Source organism: Saimiri boliviensis, chromosome 3 (assembly GCF_048565385.1).
Source record: "Saimiri boliviensis isolate mSaiBol1 chromosome 3, mSaiBol1.pri, whole genome shotgun sequence".
Lineage (NCBI taxonomy): Eukaryota > Metazoa > Chordata > Mammalia > Primates > Cebidae > Saimiri > Saimiri boliviensis.
In genome coordinates, this window is record NC_133451.1 from 47,678,782 (window position 1) to 47,698,684 (window position 19,903).

General features: G+C 38.5%; 1 protein-coding gene across 7 annotated transcripts in view; it reads left to right on the forward strand.

Annotated features, from left to right (window-relative positions):
- DCUN1D4 (defective in cullin neddylation 1 domain containing 4) overlaps positions 1-19,903 on the forward strand; it is a 73,215-nt gene that overhangs the window by 40,866 nt on the left and 12,446 nt on the right. For all 7 annotated transcript variants that reach the window (XR_012516831.1, XM_074396115.1, XM_074396112.1 and 4 more), the window contains 3 exons: positions 2,204-2,274; positions 7,028-7,119; positions 14,402-14,510. Coding sequence is in view for 6 of the 7 variants with exons in the window: in XM_074396115.1 (XP_074252216.1) it covers positions 2,204-2,274; positions 7,028-7,119; positions 14,402-14,510 (272 nt within the window). In the remaining variant the exon portion in view is untranslated. The remainder of the gene's footprint in view (positions 1-2,203; positions 2,275-7,027; positions 7,120-14,401; positions 14,511-19,903) is intronic.

Sequence of the window (19,903 nt, forward strand, 5' to 3'; positions counted from 1 at the left end):
ACTCCTGTGCTTTGTCTCTCTTCATGGAGGGCAGAGACCATACCTTACTCATCTTTGCAACCCAGACAACTGCTGCAGTGCATAGCTCCACGATGTGTCTAGTAAATGTTATTGGAGTGAAATGGATATGTACTAAGATGGTGTATTCTGCTGGACTTGGTGACTTGCTAGATTTAGAGGATATGGGAGGATTGTAGAGCGATTCCTATATTCTGATATTTAGCCATTCATTTATTCCTTCATTCCATATTTATTGGACCAATTACTCCATGCCAGATGGTATGCTGAGCTTGTAAGAATAAAAGAACTCTGGTTCTTGAGTTTGGAGTGAAAGATATGAGCTGGAACTTTGAGTGGTGTGTGCTAAATATGTGAGAACCATTCCTAGCATTGTGAGGAGTCACAGGACCACCTGACCCAGCCTCTGCAGGTGGGGAGATTGGGAGGACTGCCCCTTTGCTCTCAGTCTTAAAGTTTGAGTGAGTTAGCCATGGAACTTGGGGGAGGGGACAAGAAGGGGATGAGAGGAAGATAGGCAGAGACACAAATAGTAGTATGGTGCTGGATGTGTGTTAAGAGGTGGTACAGAGTGGAGTCACAGGTAAGTAGGTGTTTGGACCTTAATTTTCATTCATCCAGCAATACTACTTGATTCATTTATTTCTGAGAAACTTGTTTTGCAGTTAGAAAGATATGGGACTGAGGCGGGAAGAAAGGCACTAGATCGTAGAGAACATTTTTTCATAAGCCAAACACTTTGGATTTTATCTCTAGGCTCTGGGGAGCCAGTGAAGGATTTTAAGCCATCGTGGGATTGTATTTGATGTGGTCCCCTTCAGTGACTATGTGGAGGATGGGTCTGGGAAAACGACTCTGGAATTAGGAGATCATGAGGAGACTGCTGTAGTTGTCGAGAATAAAGCCTTGAAAGCGTGTGGTGCGGGAGAGGCAAAATTAAGAAATAATTAGAAGGTAAAATTGGTAGTATACTTGATAATTGATTGGGTGTGGGAGAAAGGAGGAATATAAGATGACTCCCAGGTTTCTATTTCTGGGTGTGCCACCAGCTGGGACAGCATACAGGAGGCTAAGCAGGCTTGATATGGAGAGACGTTGGGCTCTGTTTTAGTAAGGTGGTGTTTGAAAATGTGATATGCAGGAGTAGGTTTGAAGCAGAAGATGAGTGTAATTATGGCAGTTAAACAGGAGGTGGAGCAGCTAGTGATGAAGTGGCAGATAGTTCAAAAGTAAGGGGAAAGTGGTCTAGAAAGAGATTTGTGTTGGACCTGAGACCTTGAGTATTGTTGAAATTTTCTAGGAAGAATGTATATAGCAGGCACTAGAAGAGGTTTAAGGATGAATCTTTGCACATCAAATTTAACCATCTCGGAGAAGCAAAAGAATCTATAAAGAAGCCAAAAGAGGAGAGGAAGGAAGAAAGCTAGATGAGAGAGCGTGTTTCCAGAAGCCATGGGAAGAGATGGTTTTGTGAAGAAAGAACTGCTTCAGATTTTCAGATAATCACACAACTGTATAAAACAAATACTGAATTTGTCTGTTGGGTTTGACATTTAGGTGATTATTGGAGACCTTGGCAAACAGAATTTCAGTGGAGAGCTAGAAGAAGAAATCAAATTGCAATGCTTGCAAAGTGAAGGGGAGATAAGTTAGAGATGGAATGTGTGGATACTTCCTTCAGGAAGAAACAGAGCTAATGCTAGACTGAAAAAGGGGGCCTTACTGACTTTATGAAGAACAGAGTAATTACTTGATTTTTTTTCTATGTAAAAGAAACATTTATGTTTTTTTCTCATTTAATTTTATAGAGACTATTATGTGGTTCTTTGCTATGTTTGTAAAAATCATTTTACATATTGAAATTATTACCCAAATAAGAGTAGCACATTAAGCTATTTTAAAGAGTGGGAATTGAACTCAGCCTTAACTTTAGACAAATAGTATATACCATATTCTGACTGTTGAAGGACATGGTGATAAGTTGATTTAAATGATTGTACAAAGTAGAGTACTTTAAAGATACAGCTGAAATTCCAGAATATTTTTCAACTTATACTTGATTTTTTTTTTTTCCAAAAGGAGTTATGGCCTTTAAGTCTTGTCTGATGACAATATAATTCTACTACAGTGGTAATAGTATAGTGTACATGGTCAGATTTAATTTACATAAGATTGTGTTTCGCAGGCACTGACGATGTTGTAGGCCCTGAAGGTATGGAGAAATTTTGTGAAGACATTGGTGTTGAACCAGAAAACGTGAGTCTAACTTACTGAGTTGGGTGAATCAGTTGGTTATTTTTCTTACTTAAATCTTCTTTAGTAAATAAAGAAATAATTAAAAAGTAATGGTATGTTCGTTTTTATGAGGCAATCTAAGAAATAAGTTCCAATTCTAGTTTGATTTATAAGCAGATTTTCCTTTCTTATAAGTGATATGGTGTAACTACAGTTATTTTTTCTCTCATTTAATTTCTTGTATGTAAAAAGTACAGTAATTAAGCTAGATGCTTAAAAAGTGGCGTGGGCACGTGTGCCTACAACGGTGGATCAGCTGGGGGCCACATTGTACTACTCTGTGTACCTTCGTGCCCCTCCGTAGTTGTCAGCCTAATGTAGAGTCAGTCTAGGACTTAAAATTATTCATCATGATTTTGAGTAGATTGTAATAATCAAGACTTTTTCACAGATCTTTTACTTCCAATTGAATTTAGCTCAGAAAGTGATTGCTTTTTATAATATAAAAGCCCTAAGTATTTTTTAAAATTAAAGGGATTTTTATAGCCTGATTATCTTTGCCTAATTCTTAGCATGTTTTTGTCGAGTATTTTTTCTGTTCCCACATCACCTCTTGTATACTAAAATGAAAAATTATGCTTACACACTTGCCCTGCCTCATTAACTATGCAGTTTAATATTACATTAACTCCAGTTTAACAAATATGTCCAAGATCCTAAATGAATGTATGATCTGGAAGAGATCTCAAGAGATCATTCCCTTCATTCAGGCTGTTTCTAAGACATCTAGTGCCCAGGCATGTATGTCATGCTTTTTAAAAAAACTAGCAAGATTCAAGTTTTTTTCTTTAAACTTTTTTTTTCTTACCCTTGCCATTTCTGTTTCTATCATTTACCTCACCCCCCAGCAATGTTTTAAATTTTCTAAAGAATCTTTGGAATGTCTTTCACTTATTACATGGATATATATATTTTAATGTATTCCAGTTCAGGTATTTCAATAAATTACTCAACTTGGCATGAAGGTTTGGGAAACACCTAGGTCAATAGTATTTTGCCGTAGACTGGGCCATAGACACACAAAAAAGCCATTTCATTAACTTTAAGAACAAAATTTTCTATGGGAGCCAGGCCAAGCTTGGTAGAGTGTTTTCTGAACAGTATAGTCAGAGGGCTGAGAGTGAGTTGGGCTTGAGAGGGGCTCTGGAGGTTCCACACAGAGTATGGTAATCAGCATATGGCAGAGGAGTGGCAGCAGGGCCCGGGCCTGAAGTTAGAGGCTGAGAAGATTGGGAGACAAAGGGCTTGCTGGTATGTGAGGGATTACCTGAACATTTAGTCTCAGAGGCAGAAAAGCCTGTCCAGGATGGGAGAGCACTGATGTTGATTCTAACTGAAAAGAAAGGGAGGCACAGCTCTTAAGTTTCCTCACCCCCCAATACCAGTACTCAATAAAAGATAGCTATTATTGTCATTCCTTTTTGGCAGTTATGAGTCCTTTAGAACTCTGTTTCTGGCTGGGCATAGTGGCTCACACCTGTTATCCCAGCACTTTGGGAGGCCAAGGCAGGAAGATCACCTGAGGTCAGGAGTCGGAGACCAGGCTGGCCCCTATGGCGAAACTCCGTCTCTACTAAAAATACAAAAATTAGCCAAGTGTGGCTACTCAGGAGGCTGAGGCAGGAGAATTGCTTGAACCAGGAGGTGGAGGTTGCAGTGAGCTGAGCCAAGATCGTGCCACTGCACTCCAGCCTGGGTGATAGAGCAAGACTGTCTCCAAAAAAACAGAACTCCATTTCTGTAGGAATAGAAGTAGCCTCAAAATTTAGAATCATACTGAAGACTAAAAGACCAAATCAGAATATTATCCAAGTATTTAGGCTGGAGGTGGTTGGTCACACTTGTAATCCCAGCACTTTGGGAGGCCGAGGCAGGTGGGTGGATCACGTGAGGTCAGGAGTTCAAGACCGGCCTGGCCAACATAGTGAAACCCCATCTCTACTGAAAATACAAAAATTAGTTGGGCATGGTGATGTGTGCCTGTTATCCTAGCTACTGGGGAGGCCGAGGCACAAGAATTGCTTGAACCCAGGAGGCGGAGTTTGCAGTGAGCTGAGATTGCACTACTACCTGGGCAACAGAGTAAGACACTGTCTCAAAAAAAAAAAGGAACATTATCCAAGTATTTATACTGTATGTACTTCAGTTCTGAACTGCCACCCATAGAAGTTGTATTGTTTTATATCATCACTAGGAAAGAAAAAATGTACATGCTATCAATTATGGATGCATTCCCATTTCAGAGACATTAATATTTGAAAAACAAGTGGTGAAATACGATGTTTTCAAGCCTTGTCTGCATTGATGGGCAAGCACCTTTAAAGTATTTTAAACCCTCACCTTGCCTGATATTTATAGCTTATGAAATTAAACAAGCTTATAAAATTCAAGTCTACTTTCATTTACCAAGGTAACAGCAAAATTCTTTAAGTACTTAGCTTCCCTATTAGTTAACTTATGTAAGTCTCTTTTTTTGTAAACTTTCCCATTATGAGTATCTGTTTTGGCTGTTTAGCCATATTTCATTCATACTTGTATTGCGTGTGTGTGTTTGTGTTTGTGTGTGTGTGTGTGTGTTCTTGCACCCTCACCATTTTTTTAACTTAACAAGTGTTTATGTGGAATTTTAAAATATTTTTAGTAGCAAATGGAATAGAGATGGTTTGAGAATATACCTAGTTTGCATTAGAAAATGTGAATTAGTTTACCTAGGTAACTTGATATACAAGAATCAGAATTTCAAGAAACCTGAGGGATGGGGAGAAAATCCACTAATGTGTGAATAATTTGAGTAACTGTAACCCCATCTTTCTGAGAAATTCTTAGTAGCCCCTAGGTCTCTTAAGTCACTGCTTTCTAACCTATTTAACAATCATATTTTAGCTTTTTAAGCAGTTGTTGCTAATCAATCCTAGTAATCTACCTAGCAATCCAATTTTTTTTAATCTAAAAAAACCTGATGACTTTCAAAAAATTGATAGGTGCCAATTTATTTGGTGAAAGATCCTAAAAATTTAGAAGATTCTCAGTGATACTAATTTCCATTGAGGAAAACCATAAAGTCAGCATCAAGAGAAAGCTTTTCCTTACTCCTCTGGATGTAAATTAGACAAAGCTAGAGATTTTTAGCCTACAAACTATCTTATTGGCAGACGGATTAAAAAGTAGAGCTTCTGAATCTTCTAACTGCTCTTGTTCTAGAGTTTTTAATGTATATGTTGGCTCTTGGGGGCTCAGAAATCATTAAAAATGATTTCTTGCCTCATGTTTTATGTTTTTAGATCATCCCAGCTCCTTTCACCACAGCCATTATGTGACCCAGTTGGGCACAGGGATGGTGGTTTAATGGTTTTGGTTGGTTCTTTCAGTAGCTGAAATGAAGCCTTAGGTTCTATGTAAAGAAATGAAAGTAACTGGAGAAATCCTAGTGCCTGGAGAAGCATATATCTCTCTACCCTTTGCCTTTTTCTGTTTCAACACAGAGCCCATCAACAGTGTATACCTGATAACCCAGTTTAGGACTTGGGTGTTCCTTACATATGAATGACTCTCCAGAGATAACCAGCTCTGTGGAGTGGCTGGCAGGATGATCATAAGAAGGCCCTGTCCCTCTTCTTTACCTTTTTAGGAATGACATTCTTTTTTAGTTACTTCTCACCTTTTCTAGGATCTTTGAGGTAGATCTTTTAAGCTATCTATCCCTATATAGTGTTCCAGATAGCTTAAAAAGCTGGGTGAACCTTTGACATGTCATTTTGTCTTCACAGCTTCAGGTACTAAAACTCACTCTCAGCTCTCTGTGCTATCTTTTCTCTAAAATAGCTAAGTGAAAAAGTGGTAAGCAGTGGCATAAACCAGAGTTGTCACAGTTTCTGAAGGCTGCATGGTTTCAGAAGATTCCCAAAAGCACAGGTGGCACTGGGGACCTGCCCCTCCTTTACAAGTGATAGGACCATGCCACGGACCCTACGCCCATTCCAGGCATAGTGCTATCTTAAAGTGGAATGTGGGGCTACTTTAAAATAATTTTCCCCCATTGTATATAGTGAATTCACAAACATTAATTTATGTGTGCTACAACTCCACTGCATGTCTCCTCTTGCCCACCTTGTTATGTTTTAATACACTGTTCTACATCTTGCTGTTTCATTTAATGCATCTTGGAGATTATTCTTTATTTGTCCAGCTTGTTCTACTTTATTCATCTTAGTGGTATCATAGTATTGCTTTGTGTGGAATGTATTCAGCAAAGAAGTACTTAACCAGTTCCTTATTAATGGACATGTGGTTGTATTTAGTCTTTAACTGCTACAAATTGTACTGCAGTAAATACTGTTGAATATTCATTTTTGTGTCATTCACAGGCAGAGCTATAAGATAACTTTCCATAGGTGGAACTGTCGAGTCAATAACTGGTTTTACATTTTATATTGCCCTCTGGAGAGGGTGATCACCCTATACCTCCAGTATCATGCATCAGGAGAGTACATGCTCCTCTAAACTCTTGTCAGCAGACTTTATTGTCAAACTTTTAAAATGTTTGCCAAACTAGAACTCATTTTTGAAGTTAACTCTGCTCGTATTTTAGTGACTAAACTACTGTCAACAGAAGCATTTGACAAAACATTAATGTATTAATGACTGAGATCGGTTTGTCTATTCTTTTAAAATTTGTCTAAAATATTTTTTAATTGTGTTATTTTTTTTTTAACAGGTAGTTATGCTTGTCCTGGCTTGGAAATTGGATGCACAAAACATGGGCTATTTTACTCTACAAGAGTGGTTAAAAGGAATGACTTCTCTCCAGTAAGTCCTCGGCTGTACTAGTGGGGTCCCTGCCCTTCCCAGTTGGTTACCTCCTCCCTGGGACTTCAGGTGGTCTGACCAAGCTTCCTCAGTGGCCAAAGATGTAAAGACTAAGACCTATTTTGAGGACTATTCTGGGCGAATTTTTAAAGTGTCTATATGTGTATGTGGAGAGAGAAAGAGTGTTGCTATTCTTGTAGAGCACCTCTCTCCAGGACAAATGGACCAATGTTTTCTCACAGAAGCAAGCCATCTGTGTAAATAAAGATTTTTTAAATAGCCACATGTAAAAGTAGAAACAGGTAAAATCAGTTTTAATCTATTGTATTAACCCCACATAATCCAGCCTATTTTAATTTCAACATGTAATCAGTGTTTTTAAAAAATCGATGAGATATTTTTACATTCTTTTTTCTCATGGTAAGTCATCAAAATCTGGGGTGTATTTTATTGTCTTTCTCCGTTTGTATTAGCCACATTTCAAGCGCTGAGTAGTCGCATGTGCCCGGTGGCTATTGAGTTGGACAGTGCAGGTTTAGAGCTTAAAAGGCAAAGACTTACTGACATCTGGTTTATAGTTAGTGAGAAAAAGTTGAATAATGTGTTACTTGGAAGTTAAAATATTTGATATTTATGTATTCTGATTTCAGCTTTGGGCAAAATTAAAACTTCATTAATCCAGTGATTTAAAAAATTAATAAAGATTTGATTTGCGTAACCTGGCCCAGGATAAGAAAAATAAATGGTTGTATGTATTTGCTTTGTGCATGCGATATGTATGTGCATGCCTGTACTTGCGTGTTATTTGTTTGCTGAGTTTCGTTCAAGAAAACAAATTGTCATTCTATATTATGCCTTGAAACATGCAGTTGAAGTGGATGACTAAATGTTTCAAATGGCATTGAAGATGCAAATTCTTAACAGTAATTTTAATCTAAAGTAATTGGGATGGCTTATCTTTTTCTTTTCACTTTAGAAATAATAGATCTTCATTTTTGCTGGATTAAAATTGGAGTTGAAATGGTTTAAATAATTTGGAATTTGTCCACTTTTAATATCACTGTCCATTTGTTACTATTGAGAATGCTTTAATTGCATTGTGCTTTAGTAGTTTATGAAGACTTTCACTGTTCTCCCATTTGAATGCCTCATAGCTACTTTGTGAGGAAGACAGATCAGGCTTTATCCTGAACATTTTACAAATGAGGAAACGGAGGCATAGAGTGGATCAGTGATGTATGAATGTGGCAGAGATGGGAAGAACACTTAAGACTTGTGATTCTTAAATCACATTCTTCCTTCTAACAATTTTCTGATGACAAACGAGTTTTAGGTAAAAGCCAAACCATCCTTTTACAAATGTACTTTCCTATCAGTGTGCTCTAAATTTTAGAGTTAAATTCTCTGAAATCTCTTAAAACTTGTTTGTCCTTTTGGGGGAACATCTTATGATTTTAATCTTGTTTTTCTCACTTTTCTTCATTCTTTTCTTTTCTTTTTCTTTTTTGAGACAGAGTATCCCTCAGTTGCCCAGGCTGGAGTGCAGTGGCGCGATCTTGGCTCACTGCAACCTTTGCCTCCTGGGTTCAAGTGATTCTTGTGCCTCAGCCTCCCAAGTAGCTGGGATTACAGGTGGACACCACCACACCTGGCTGATTTTTGCATTTTTAGTAGAGATGGGGTTTCACCATGTTGGCTGGGCTGAAACTCCTGGCCTCAGGTGATTCGCCTATCTTAGCCTCCCAAAGTGTTGGAATTACAGGTGTAAGCCATCGTGCCTGGCCTTCATTGCTGACTAGAGCATCTGATGGCTGCTTTTTAAAGTGTCCTTGTGATGATGAATGCATGGCCATATCAGAATTTTATTTTAAGCCTTCAGAGGAGGTACATCAACATTTTCAGACTTATTTATTTTAAGAAGGTATGATACCCATTTTTGTATAGTACTAAGTTATTTACAAAAGAATGTCCTTCTACAAAAGAATACTACCTGATACCAGACCTTGCCCATGTATTTCGAGGGCCGTATCTCCTGGGAAGTGAGAAGCAGTTTCCTGGAAGAGGTCTGCGTCCACCTTCTGAATCCAGGGTACTCCTTGAGGCTCTTTGTTGGGAACCTTGTTTGCCACTTTGTATGATGTAGGTGGGGGCAGGTGGGTTCTCAAGGTGATTGCCACTTGATCTTTGCAATTCGGGGTTCAGTGACAAGCCTGATCCACTGTAAAGGCATGGAGGAACCTGCTTGCTTTTCGTGATATGACAGTCTTGAGGTTGGTATCCTTATCAGTGAGGTGGAGAGAATTATTCAGAATAACTTTTAAGGTTCTTTGTAGTTCAAAAATAGTCCAACTTCAAGTTTAAGAACCTGTGCCTGCCCTCCCACCCTGACTTTCCAGTTAGTCACTTGTTCAGTATCAGTTTGAATGACAGTGATGTGCCACATGTAGTATTCCAGGCCCTGGGGAATCTAAAATCATGAATAAGATAAAGTCCATTAAGAGCAGGGGCTTATAAACAATATGCAGGCAAAGTATTAATAAGGTCCCTTCTCTTTATGCAAGTAAATTAACTAAATAAGCATTGTATTTGTGAGGTATGTGCACCTAGTGCGTAAGAAAACCCAGAGAGTGATCATTTATATGCTCTAAAGGCAGAAAATAGTCTATCTTTTGAACTATTTTGTCTTCTATTTTGGATTTCTTTCTTCTTCTGCTCATTTTAATTTTATTAAACCTATCTAATGAAATAGTTTGATCTCAAACTGGAATTAACAAATGTAGAACAAAATCTGTAGTGATATATATTTATATATGTCTTAGGCCATTTAGGTAGCTATAACAGAATGCTTTAGACTGGGTGGCTTATAAACCACAGAATTTTATTTCTCTGGAGGCCGAGAAGTTCAAGACTAAGATGCCATAAATTTGGTGCCTGGTGAGAGCCTGCTTTTTGGTCCATAGATGGTGCCTTCTATCTGGGTCCTCACATGTTGGAAAGGACGAACAAACTCCCTTGAGCCTCTTAACTAATCTCATTCATGGGGATTATGCCCCCAGGATGTAATAATCTCACAAAGGGACCACTTTCTGATACCATCACCTTGGGGGTGAGGATTTCAAGGATTTCAACCTACAAATTTAGGGGGCATATAACATTCAGACCATTCACTATAGTTGATTAAATATTTGGTTACAATGCTGTTAAAAAAAAAAAAAGTTACTGTACAGTGGGAGTGTAGTAGAAACAGAAAGCCCATGGGCTGTGGAACCAGAGTTTTTAATCGTCTCTGTCATTTCCTGGGTGTCTGTGGTAGCATCCTCAAACTAGAGTGGCAAAGTATGGCTTATGGCTTATGCTTGGGCTCTCAAAAATTAGTCTCCTTGATGCTCTCCAGAGGAATTGTGTGCTCGGCTTCCCTAGGGCCTGTGAGCCTGGAACAGGAGGTGGGTAGTATGAGAGTTTGGACTTAGGCCAGCAGCTGGTAGACAACATTAATTCTTGCACTCCCGAGATCCTTGCACTCCCTTGCCAGAGGACACAACTCCTGTTTTGGTCTGATGAATTAAGATAATCATGGTTCTTAAACTTAAAAAAAAAAAAAAAAGTGACAATTGTAATTAACTACATACAACTGCTGATAGACTGGAGAAATACCTTTGGGATGACTAAATGAAGGGGCAGAGGCCTTTTCCTGAGTAATAGGGGAAAGCTACCTCTGATTTTATAGCCTTTGATGATTCTTGTATTGATTTCTGTCACTTATGAATCTGTTACAGCAGCAAACTCAAAAAGAAATGATCTTACATTGTGTGCATTTTTTGTTTTGGGAATGGTGTTCCTTAGAAGTGTGGCACTGTCACTATGACTTCTACAAGTTTTATTATGCGTGGTAAACAGAAACATATGGGAAAACTTGAAGATGTAGCTGCTTTCTAAAGTGTCTCAGGTTGGTGGCTTATATATCCCAATCCAGGCTCTGTTAGAACCGAATTCTTTAAGATGTGCTTGTTGAGTGGACACTAGATGGCAACCTGCGGTTCTGGACAGGGTGACTCAGCAGCCTGTTTCACTAGTAGGGGCTAGTCCAGAGGCTTTGTGGGGCCAAGAACCCCTTTAGAGCAGATTAAACTCTGTATTGGCAATATTAGCTCCAACCCCAGGTTCTTAATGGGTACGTAAGTTAGAAACGTGCCTTGTGCAATTTATGTTTAAAGCACGAGAAATGTTCATTTCCTGCATTTCAGACAGGATCTCTGAGCATCTTTCAAACATAGCGACATCTTTTTGCCAGGGTTTTGGGTTGGCTTGCAGGCATGCTGCAGAACTTCATGTTTCTTCTGGTGGCTCTGCCTGGAGACTAACAGCTACTTTATTTTCTTTTGGCTATGGGGTAGTTACCTAAATGAGTGCTTTGTGCCCTTGAATCTGTGAAAACAAACAACTGCTCTTCTTCTTGGACAGGACTAAACTGCCAGACAAATCTGTGGCTTTGGTCCTTGATCCTCTTTCCAGTGAAGAGCAGGGACCTGGACTTTAAGTTTTTGAGTCACCTAGTTTCCCTCCTCTTTGACCCGCCTCCATTATTATTATTAATATTATATTATTATATACATACCATTAAAAAATATAACCCTGTAGTAGAGCACCCAGTATAAAGTTTGCCCTGCCTCCCAGACTTACTCCTGTTGACTGCTTTCTTGCGTATCTTTCTAGTCTCTGTCACCCCCTGATTGGGGTTCTGGCACGAGATCTCTAACTGGTTCTCAGTATCTCTTTTCTTTCCCCAAATTATTCTGCATGGAGAGCAAGAGTCAGCTTCTCAAGATGTAGACCTGATCATGGTCTTTCTCATAGTGGCAGGTGGCCTCCATTGTTCTAGGATGTAATTTTAGAAACCCTCACTGTGGACCACAAAAGCCCTTTATGAGCCCGTCCCTGTGTTCCTTTCAGCATCATCTTATACCTCTTTCCCTCTTCCTCTGTCCACTCCAGCCACAGTGGCTTTCTTTTAGTCTGTTGGACTTACTATACTCCCATCTGCTTTTGGACCTTTGCATATGCTCTTCCTAATATACAAGAGAGCCTTTCCCACCTCTCCAAAATATCTAGTTCCTGCTTATCTCTCAGCTCTCAGCTTATGTGTTACTCTCTTAAAGAGGTCTTTTCCAACTTCTAAAATAGTCTAATTTTAATCTTTTTTATTTTCCACATTAGGAAGAAATAAAGGTCATTCTAAGTTGTTATGTTCCATAGAAATTAAACATTTAGTCTAATTACAGGCTTTTAGATAATTTATCATCTCAACAAAGAGATCATAAGGACTTACTTGTAGTTAGGTATGAAGAAGGAGCTTTTACAGGCTTGTTGCTACAAAATAGATTAGTGTGCTCTATTATGAACCATTTTAGTTCATACAGTATACAAAATATATTGATAATACTTTTTGTGTATATTACCTGTACTTAATAGGTTAAAGCTCCGTAGAGAAACACAATACATGTTCAGCACTGAAAATCTTTAATATTGCTGGGGAAAATGGTGATTTGATTGTCAATTTTAAGGGTTAGATATTGCAAACAGAAAATTAGTTTGTAAAAATAACCAGTAAGTCTGCTTCCCTATGAAAAGCAAACACTGTATCACTTACTGGTAAAAACAGGTTATTATCACCAAGGCTCCCTAGAGAAATGGTTGATTTCAAGTCTGGCATAGGACAAGAACAGGGTGAGCTGGAACATCTTGTGCCAGAACTTAAGGAAATGCTCAGAAACTGGTAGGGACATGTCAGAAGGAAACTAGAGCCAGCTTTAGGGGGCTACTGCCCAAATGGGGAAAGTTTGTACAATCAAAAAGAATAATGACAGTAACAGATTATGACACACCAAATTAAAAGCAAAAAAATCTTAAGTCCAGAAAGTAAGAAGATCATTTGTGGAGCTCTTCTTTATAGAAGAATTACAGCCAATAAATGTAGAAGGAATGATAGGATTAGAAAATCACCATCTTGGATCTTCAGATGTTACTGACTCAGGCTGATATCGCCAGTGGATGCTATAACCATTGTGTGTTGTCGGGAGCATGTCCTCCTAGTGGGGTCTTTAAAGATCATTCCCTTGTGGCCACAGAACTTCCACTGGGAGAGGCATAGGAGATGAAAAGATTTATTTTATTTTCAGGTCCCAGAGAGGGAGACATGGCCTGCCACACAGGTTGCTAAATGGGAGAAGCTCCCAGGGAGTGGGCTCTGCTAAGCATGTGGGGAACCGAGAGAGAGGGAGGATCCACTGGGCATGTGCCTTCCCTGAATGTCAGATTGGTGTGTGTGGATGTCACTTAGTCATACTCAAGGGAGGGCAAGAAGGGGAACTTGTGGCAGGAGCCAGCCTTACTGCAAGTGAACCGGGTCTCGTGGTAGGATGTTCATTGCCTGTTTGTGGGGATATTGAGGCAGGAGGAAAATAAGTTTCAAAAATGTACAATACACATTTGAGTGAAAGTAAGTATCCCAAGGTATTATCCTGTGGATATTTACTATTTCAAAGAGGAGGAATTGGTTTAAATGGAAAATGGTGGACACCACTATAACCATAGGAATCTACTTCATATCACCAATAATAGGACAGATAGATATGATGAAGCCCCCCCCACCCCCACCACCAGGATGTGCTGGGAAGGACACACATCTTGTCAGTGTTGAATCTAAATATAATAATGGGGAAATTAATCTGACAGATTGACATTCTGAAAAAGCAAATGTTCTGGTCTCCAAAAATGACATTATCAAGAAAGAAAAAGTCAGGGCAATCTTCTAGAGACTAAGGAGATAAGACAGCTAAAAGTAGTGCATGATCCTTGGCTGGATCCTGACTGAAAACAGTGGCTATAAAGGAAATTGGGGAATAATTGGGAAATTTGTATGTGGATTGTATATTAGCTAAGAATACAGTAGTAAGACTGATAGTGTTGAAGCGTTTAGGGATGAAGTTTCATTATGTTTGCAACTTTTAAGTGGTATAGAAAAAAGTATATGTTACAAGGGAGAGTGAAAAAATATTAAAAAAATGTTTATTACTGGGTCAAGGGGATGGTATGTGGGTGCTTATTTACTATTTCAACTTTTCTGTATATTTAAAATTTTTTTAAGTGTAGAAAAAATAGGTTATGGATGTGTTCCAGCTTCAAGATTTTGTTCTTTCCTTTGGTATTGTGTTTATTAATTACTGCCCCAATTAAAAGAAAAAAAAAGCTCAGGTCATAATTTGCCTTTATTCTGTTTTTCTAGATGTGATACAACAGAAAAACTCAGAAATACTTTGGATTACTTAAGATCATTATTAAATGATTCTACAAACTTTAAACTTATTTACAGATATGCGTTTGACTTTGCACGGGTGAGTTCTCTGGAGCCTATCCAGATGTTTCCCTCTCTTCCCTCCCCTTTTTAAATTGCTTTTTGAGGTTTGTTTTTTTACATGCCACAGCAAGTTACTCCCGGGATGCTAGTTAGTATTTCTTTCTACATGTATGCTTTTTAAAACTTAAGTTTGATTCTGGGTGAATATTTTGTATGTCAGCAAAAAGCTCTAGTGGCAGATGTTTACTGGCTCTTGGAATTGGCCTAGAAGTAACATGGGCATGCAATAGACACTGTCATTTAAGTCTCTTAGATAAGGTTGGGAAAACTTTCCTTCTCACAGAAAACAAACCTTCTCCTGTTGAGTTTATTAGAATAAGCCAATCATATCTAATGTAGATTCACTCTGGGTGCTTTTATTGTATTTGGAAATCATGTGAATTTCAGACCCAAGCTAATTTCAGTGAACATTACTCAGATGTATTTTTCTAGTCATCGTTTTGAAAAGCAGTTAGCCTGTTTGTCTATTACATAGTGAGTGAGTCAAGTTGAAGTATGTGAAAATGGTTCTACTGGAGTGAAATAAAAGTTTTACTTTTCAGCCTAGTCACCATAGGTAGTGAATATTGAAGCACCAGTTGGCATCATACTTAATTCGAACAAAATCTGTATCCCATACAATTATAGTTTATTGTGAAATGATGTTTTCTGTTAGGTCTGTGTATTTAGTGGATTCAGGTGAATCCACTAGGCTTTCTTGATTGATTGCTATTTTAAAATGATTTTTTTTTAAAAGCAGAGTACTCAGTGACAAATGATTCTTTTTCCTTACCACCATACAGATTTTTTTTTTCACTTTTTACTCTCTTTGGCTCTGCCAGTTCAGCACCAAAGGTTTATTTGATGGTGAATTTTGATGCATCTGCAATAACGTTCTCTGTGGTGCTGTATTTTCATGTATTTTCCCATTATTACAACTTTCTAGTAAAACCACACTGTGCATGGAAATTTGATGTTAGAAATGGTGAGGTGAAATTCAGATACAGTGTTTGATAAAATGATGTTTGTGTAATAATATATAAAAGTTCCATGCCAGGCCAGATACAGTGGCTCATACCTGTAACCCCAGCACTTTAGGAGGCCAAGGCAGGAATATCACTTAAAGCCAGGAGTTTGAGACCAGCCTGGGTAACATACTGAGACCCTGTCTCTATTAAAAAAAAATTTTTTTTTTTTTAATTAGCCAGATATGGTGCCTGAAATTCTAGCTACTCAGGAGGCTGAGGTAAGAGGATTGCTTAAGAACAGGAGTTTGAGGTTAAAAAAAGAAAAGAGAAGTTATTTGCCAGATGCTTTTAGAATAGATGACTGGTCTCTAGGATTAAATAGTTTATTACCTGAGATTTTTTTTTTTCCGCCCAAAGTCAGCTGTATTTTATAGTATGGGTAGAAATTCATTTAGAAGCATCATACCTTCTCTACCCAAATCAGCTCTGTTTTCTAACTCCTTGATTGGGGAGCCACAGTTCTCCCACGTATCCACTGTGCTTTAGATCCAGGTACTGCTTTACTCCTCCCTGGCTTCTGTCCCGTTCTGGGGCAGTCACCCTGGCCTATCTCATGAATACTCCTTTGGCCACCTTTTTCTTGGTGCCTCCACTGTAGCCTCGCCGGTGGAGGCCTTGCTTCTCCTTACCAGCACTCTTCCAGTAGCCTCATGTCCACATTCTTTCACTTCTTACCCAGCACTTGCGTCACTAGGATGTCATTCCTCTTCCTTCAGCCCCTGGGTCGCTCAGCCACCTTCCTGCTTCCCACAGCCTCTAGTACCTCCCTACTGTCTTTATATTGACCCAGTACTTCCCTGTGTATACGACACAGTTGTTCCCATGGCAGCTCTGAGGGACAGCCGGGAGTGGTTTCAGTCCACTTCTCAGAGGAAATTGTCCTTCAGCAAAGGGGAGAAATGGCCACATTGTTCATAGTAGACCCAGGACTCAAAGTGAGGCCTTCTGTCTCCAAGTCTAGTGTGTGGATTACTCCAGACCCTCGCAACTAAGTCCCAAGCTTCCCCACACAATGCCTGCCTTGTGGTGGTGAAATTGCACTAATGGCTGCTCACTGGCCCTGCTTCCCAGCCTTCTCTGCCTTTGGTCTTGCTGGGCCCTTGCCTAGAGCCCTGTTTGGATTTCACAGTTGTATCCATCCAGGCCCTGGACCCGAGCCATGTGCTTCTGTTTCCACGCAGCCTCCCAGTCACTCTGTCAGGGATCAGCCTGTCAGGGCGGGATTGTGCTGCCTTCAGCTATGTAGCCCTGGTGTCTCCTCTGCTTGGCTTTGGAGTTTGGGTACCGGCCTTAATTTTTCCTGGTAGATTGAGGGACTCTGTACTTTTCTTAGTACACCCTTTGTTTTAAACGAGAGTCTCAGTTAATATTGGTGAATTAAGTCCTTTCACAGAACAATAAATAAAAACAACCATATTTAATCATCGCTTAATTACCAGATTCAGTTCAGCTAAAATAGGCTCTAAGATAAATTTTCTAATGGATCTGTTCTTTTTTGCTTTGTTTTGTTGAGCTGTATATCCATAAGTTTTGAGATGTGATATTTTCATTTTCATTCAGTTAAAAATATTTTCCAGTTCTCCTTATGAATTCTTTTTTGGCCTATTGATTATTTAGAAGTATGTTGTTTTCCAGGTGTTTAGGATTTTCCAGATAATCTTTCTATTATTGATACTCAGTTTAATTCTGTTGTGGTCAGAAAACATACACTGTATAATTTTAATCTGTTTGATTTATGGTCCAGAATGTGGTCTACTGTGGTGAATGTTGTATGTGTACTTGAGAAGGATGAATATTCTGTTGTTGTCAGTGGAGTGTTCTATAAATGTCAATTAGGTCAAGTTGGTTGATAGTATTGTTCAGGTCTTCTGTATTCTTCCTGATTTCTGTCTACTTGTTCATCAATTACTGAAAGAGGAATGTTGAACTCTTCATCTGTATTTCTTCTGTCACCTCAATCACTTTTTTGCTTCACATGTTTTGAAGCACTGATACTAGGTTTAGACATACTTAGTATTGTTATATCCTCTTGATGAATTGACCCTTTACATTATGAAATGTCTCTCTTTATCTCTGGTAGTATTCCTTATTCTGAAGTCTACTTTGTCCATCTTACTTTTGATTAAAATCTGCATGATATATCTTTTTTAATCCTTTTGCTTTTAACCTGTTTATTTCTTTATGTTTAAAGTAGGCTTCTTATGGATAGCATATGGTTGGGTCTGACAATGTGTGTTTTAACTGGGATGCTGAAACAATTAGATTTAATGTAATTATTGGTATGGGTAAAATTTATATCTCCTATCTTGCTGTTTTTTCTCTGTGTCCCACCTATTTTTTGCTCCTTTCCTGCCTTCTTTTTAGATTTTTAAAAATTATTCCATTTATCTTCACTATTGCCTTACTATATTTTTCCTAGTAATTGCTCTAGGCATTCCCATATACATCTTTAAGTGTCACAGCCTACCTTCATATAATGTTATGCCATTTCTTGTATATAATTCAAGAATCTCCACCACAGTGTACTTTCATTTGGCCCTCTATACTTCATGCTGTTTTTATTTATTTATTTATTTTATAAAGATGGGGTTTCACCATGTTGGTCAGGCTGGTCTTGAACTCCCGACCTCAGGTGATCTGCCCACCTTGGCCTCCAAAGTGTTTAGATTACAGGCGTGAGCTACCACGCCCGGCCTACTTTATGCTGTTTTTGTCATACATTTTACTTAGGCTATAAATCTCACAATGCTTCTATAATTTTTGCCTTAAATAGGCAAAAAAGCCTTTTATTGTTACTTACATATACCAAATATGCCATTTCTATGCTCTTTATTTTCTTTATGTAGATCCACGTTTCTATCTGGTATCATTTTCCTTCTGCTAAAAAACTTTTCTTGGCCAGGCGAGGTGGCTCACGCCTGTAATCCTAGCACTTTGGGAGGGCTAAGCAGGCAGATCACGAGGTCAAGAGATTGAGACTATCCTGACCAACATGGTGAAACCCCATCTCCACTAAAAATAGAAAAATTAGCTGGGCGTGGTAGTGCACCCAGCTACTCGGAAAGTTGAGGCAGTTCGAGAATCGCTTGAACACAGGAGGTGGAGGTTGCAGTGAGCCAAGATCACGCTACTGCACTCCAGCCTGGCGACAGAGTGAGACTCCATCTCAAAACACACACCCACACACCCCACTTTCTTTAACATTTCTCATAGGACAGAGCTGCTGGTGATTAATTCTGTAAGCTTTTATTTTGTCTTCAACGTAGAGACTTCTCGGGGTAAAAAAATTCTAGGTTGACAGTTTATTCTTTCTGTGCTTCAGTAATATCTCTGTGTTGTGTTTCATCATGTGTAATTTTAAGTCTGGTGTCATTATCTTTATTCCTTTAAACATGTCTTTTGTTTTCTGACTTTTCTCTTTTCATTGCTTTTTAGCAAGTTTATTATGATATTCCCTGGAATAATTTTCTTTATCTTGGTTGGGGTTTGATGAGCTTTTTGGATCTGTGGGTTTATAGTTTTTATTAAATTGGGAAATCTTTCTGCTGTTATTTTTCCAAAGTTTTTTGGTTCTGTCTCTGCTCTTCTGGGACTACAGTTATATCTATGTTAGGTTGCTTGATTGTGTCCCACAAGCCACCGATGCTGTTCTGTATTATTTTTTGTTTTTTCCATTTCATTTTTAATAATTTTTATTACTATGTCTTCCAGTATTAATCTTTTCTTTTGCAGTGTCTAATCTGTTAATCTCAACCAACGTATTTTTCATTTCAGATACTATGTTTTTCATCTTTTAAAATTCCACTTAAAGGATGCTTTTGTCTTCAATTTCTCTTCCTATCATGATAATATTTTCTGCTTCCTCGAATTTCTAGAACATGTTTATAGTAGGTATTTTTTATAACCTTGTCTTCTGGTTCCATCATCTGTTATTTCTGCATCTCTTTCTGTTGGTTTATTTTTTTTCTTGGTTATGTGAGTCACTTGCCAAAATTCTTTGCTTGTATATATATATTTTTTTAATTGGAGCTGGATATTGTGAATTTTATGTTTTGGTTGCTGTTGGTTTTATTGGATTGCCTTAGATAGTGTTGAATTTGTTTGTTTTTTAAGTGTATAAATTACTTGGAATCAGCTGGTCCAAAGCAGTCTTGAGAGGGATGATTTGGGCCCACTGCTAAGGCAATTGAGGATCCTATCTAATGCCTTGTATACTATGAGATCTTCCCATGCTGACTGGTGGGATTACAAACTGTTCGCAGCCCTGAATAAACCCTGGGGACTTCTGCTCACTCATTTGCCATGGTTCTTTTCAGACTCAGGTCATTTCCTCTCACGTGTTTATATGGCCAAAGGCTGAAGG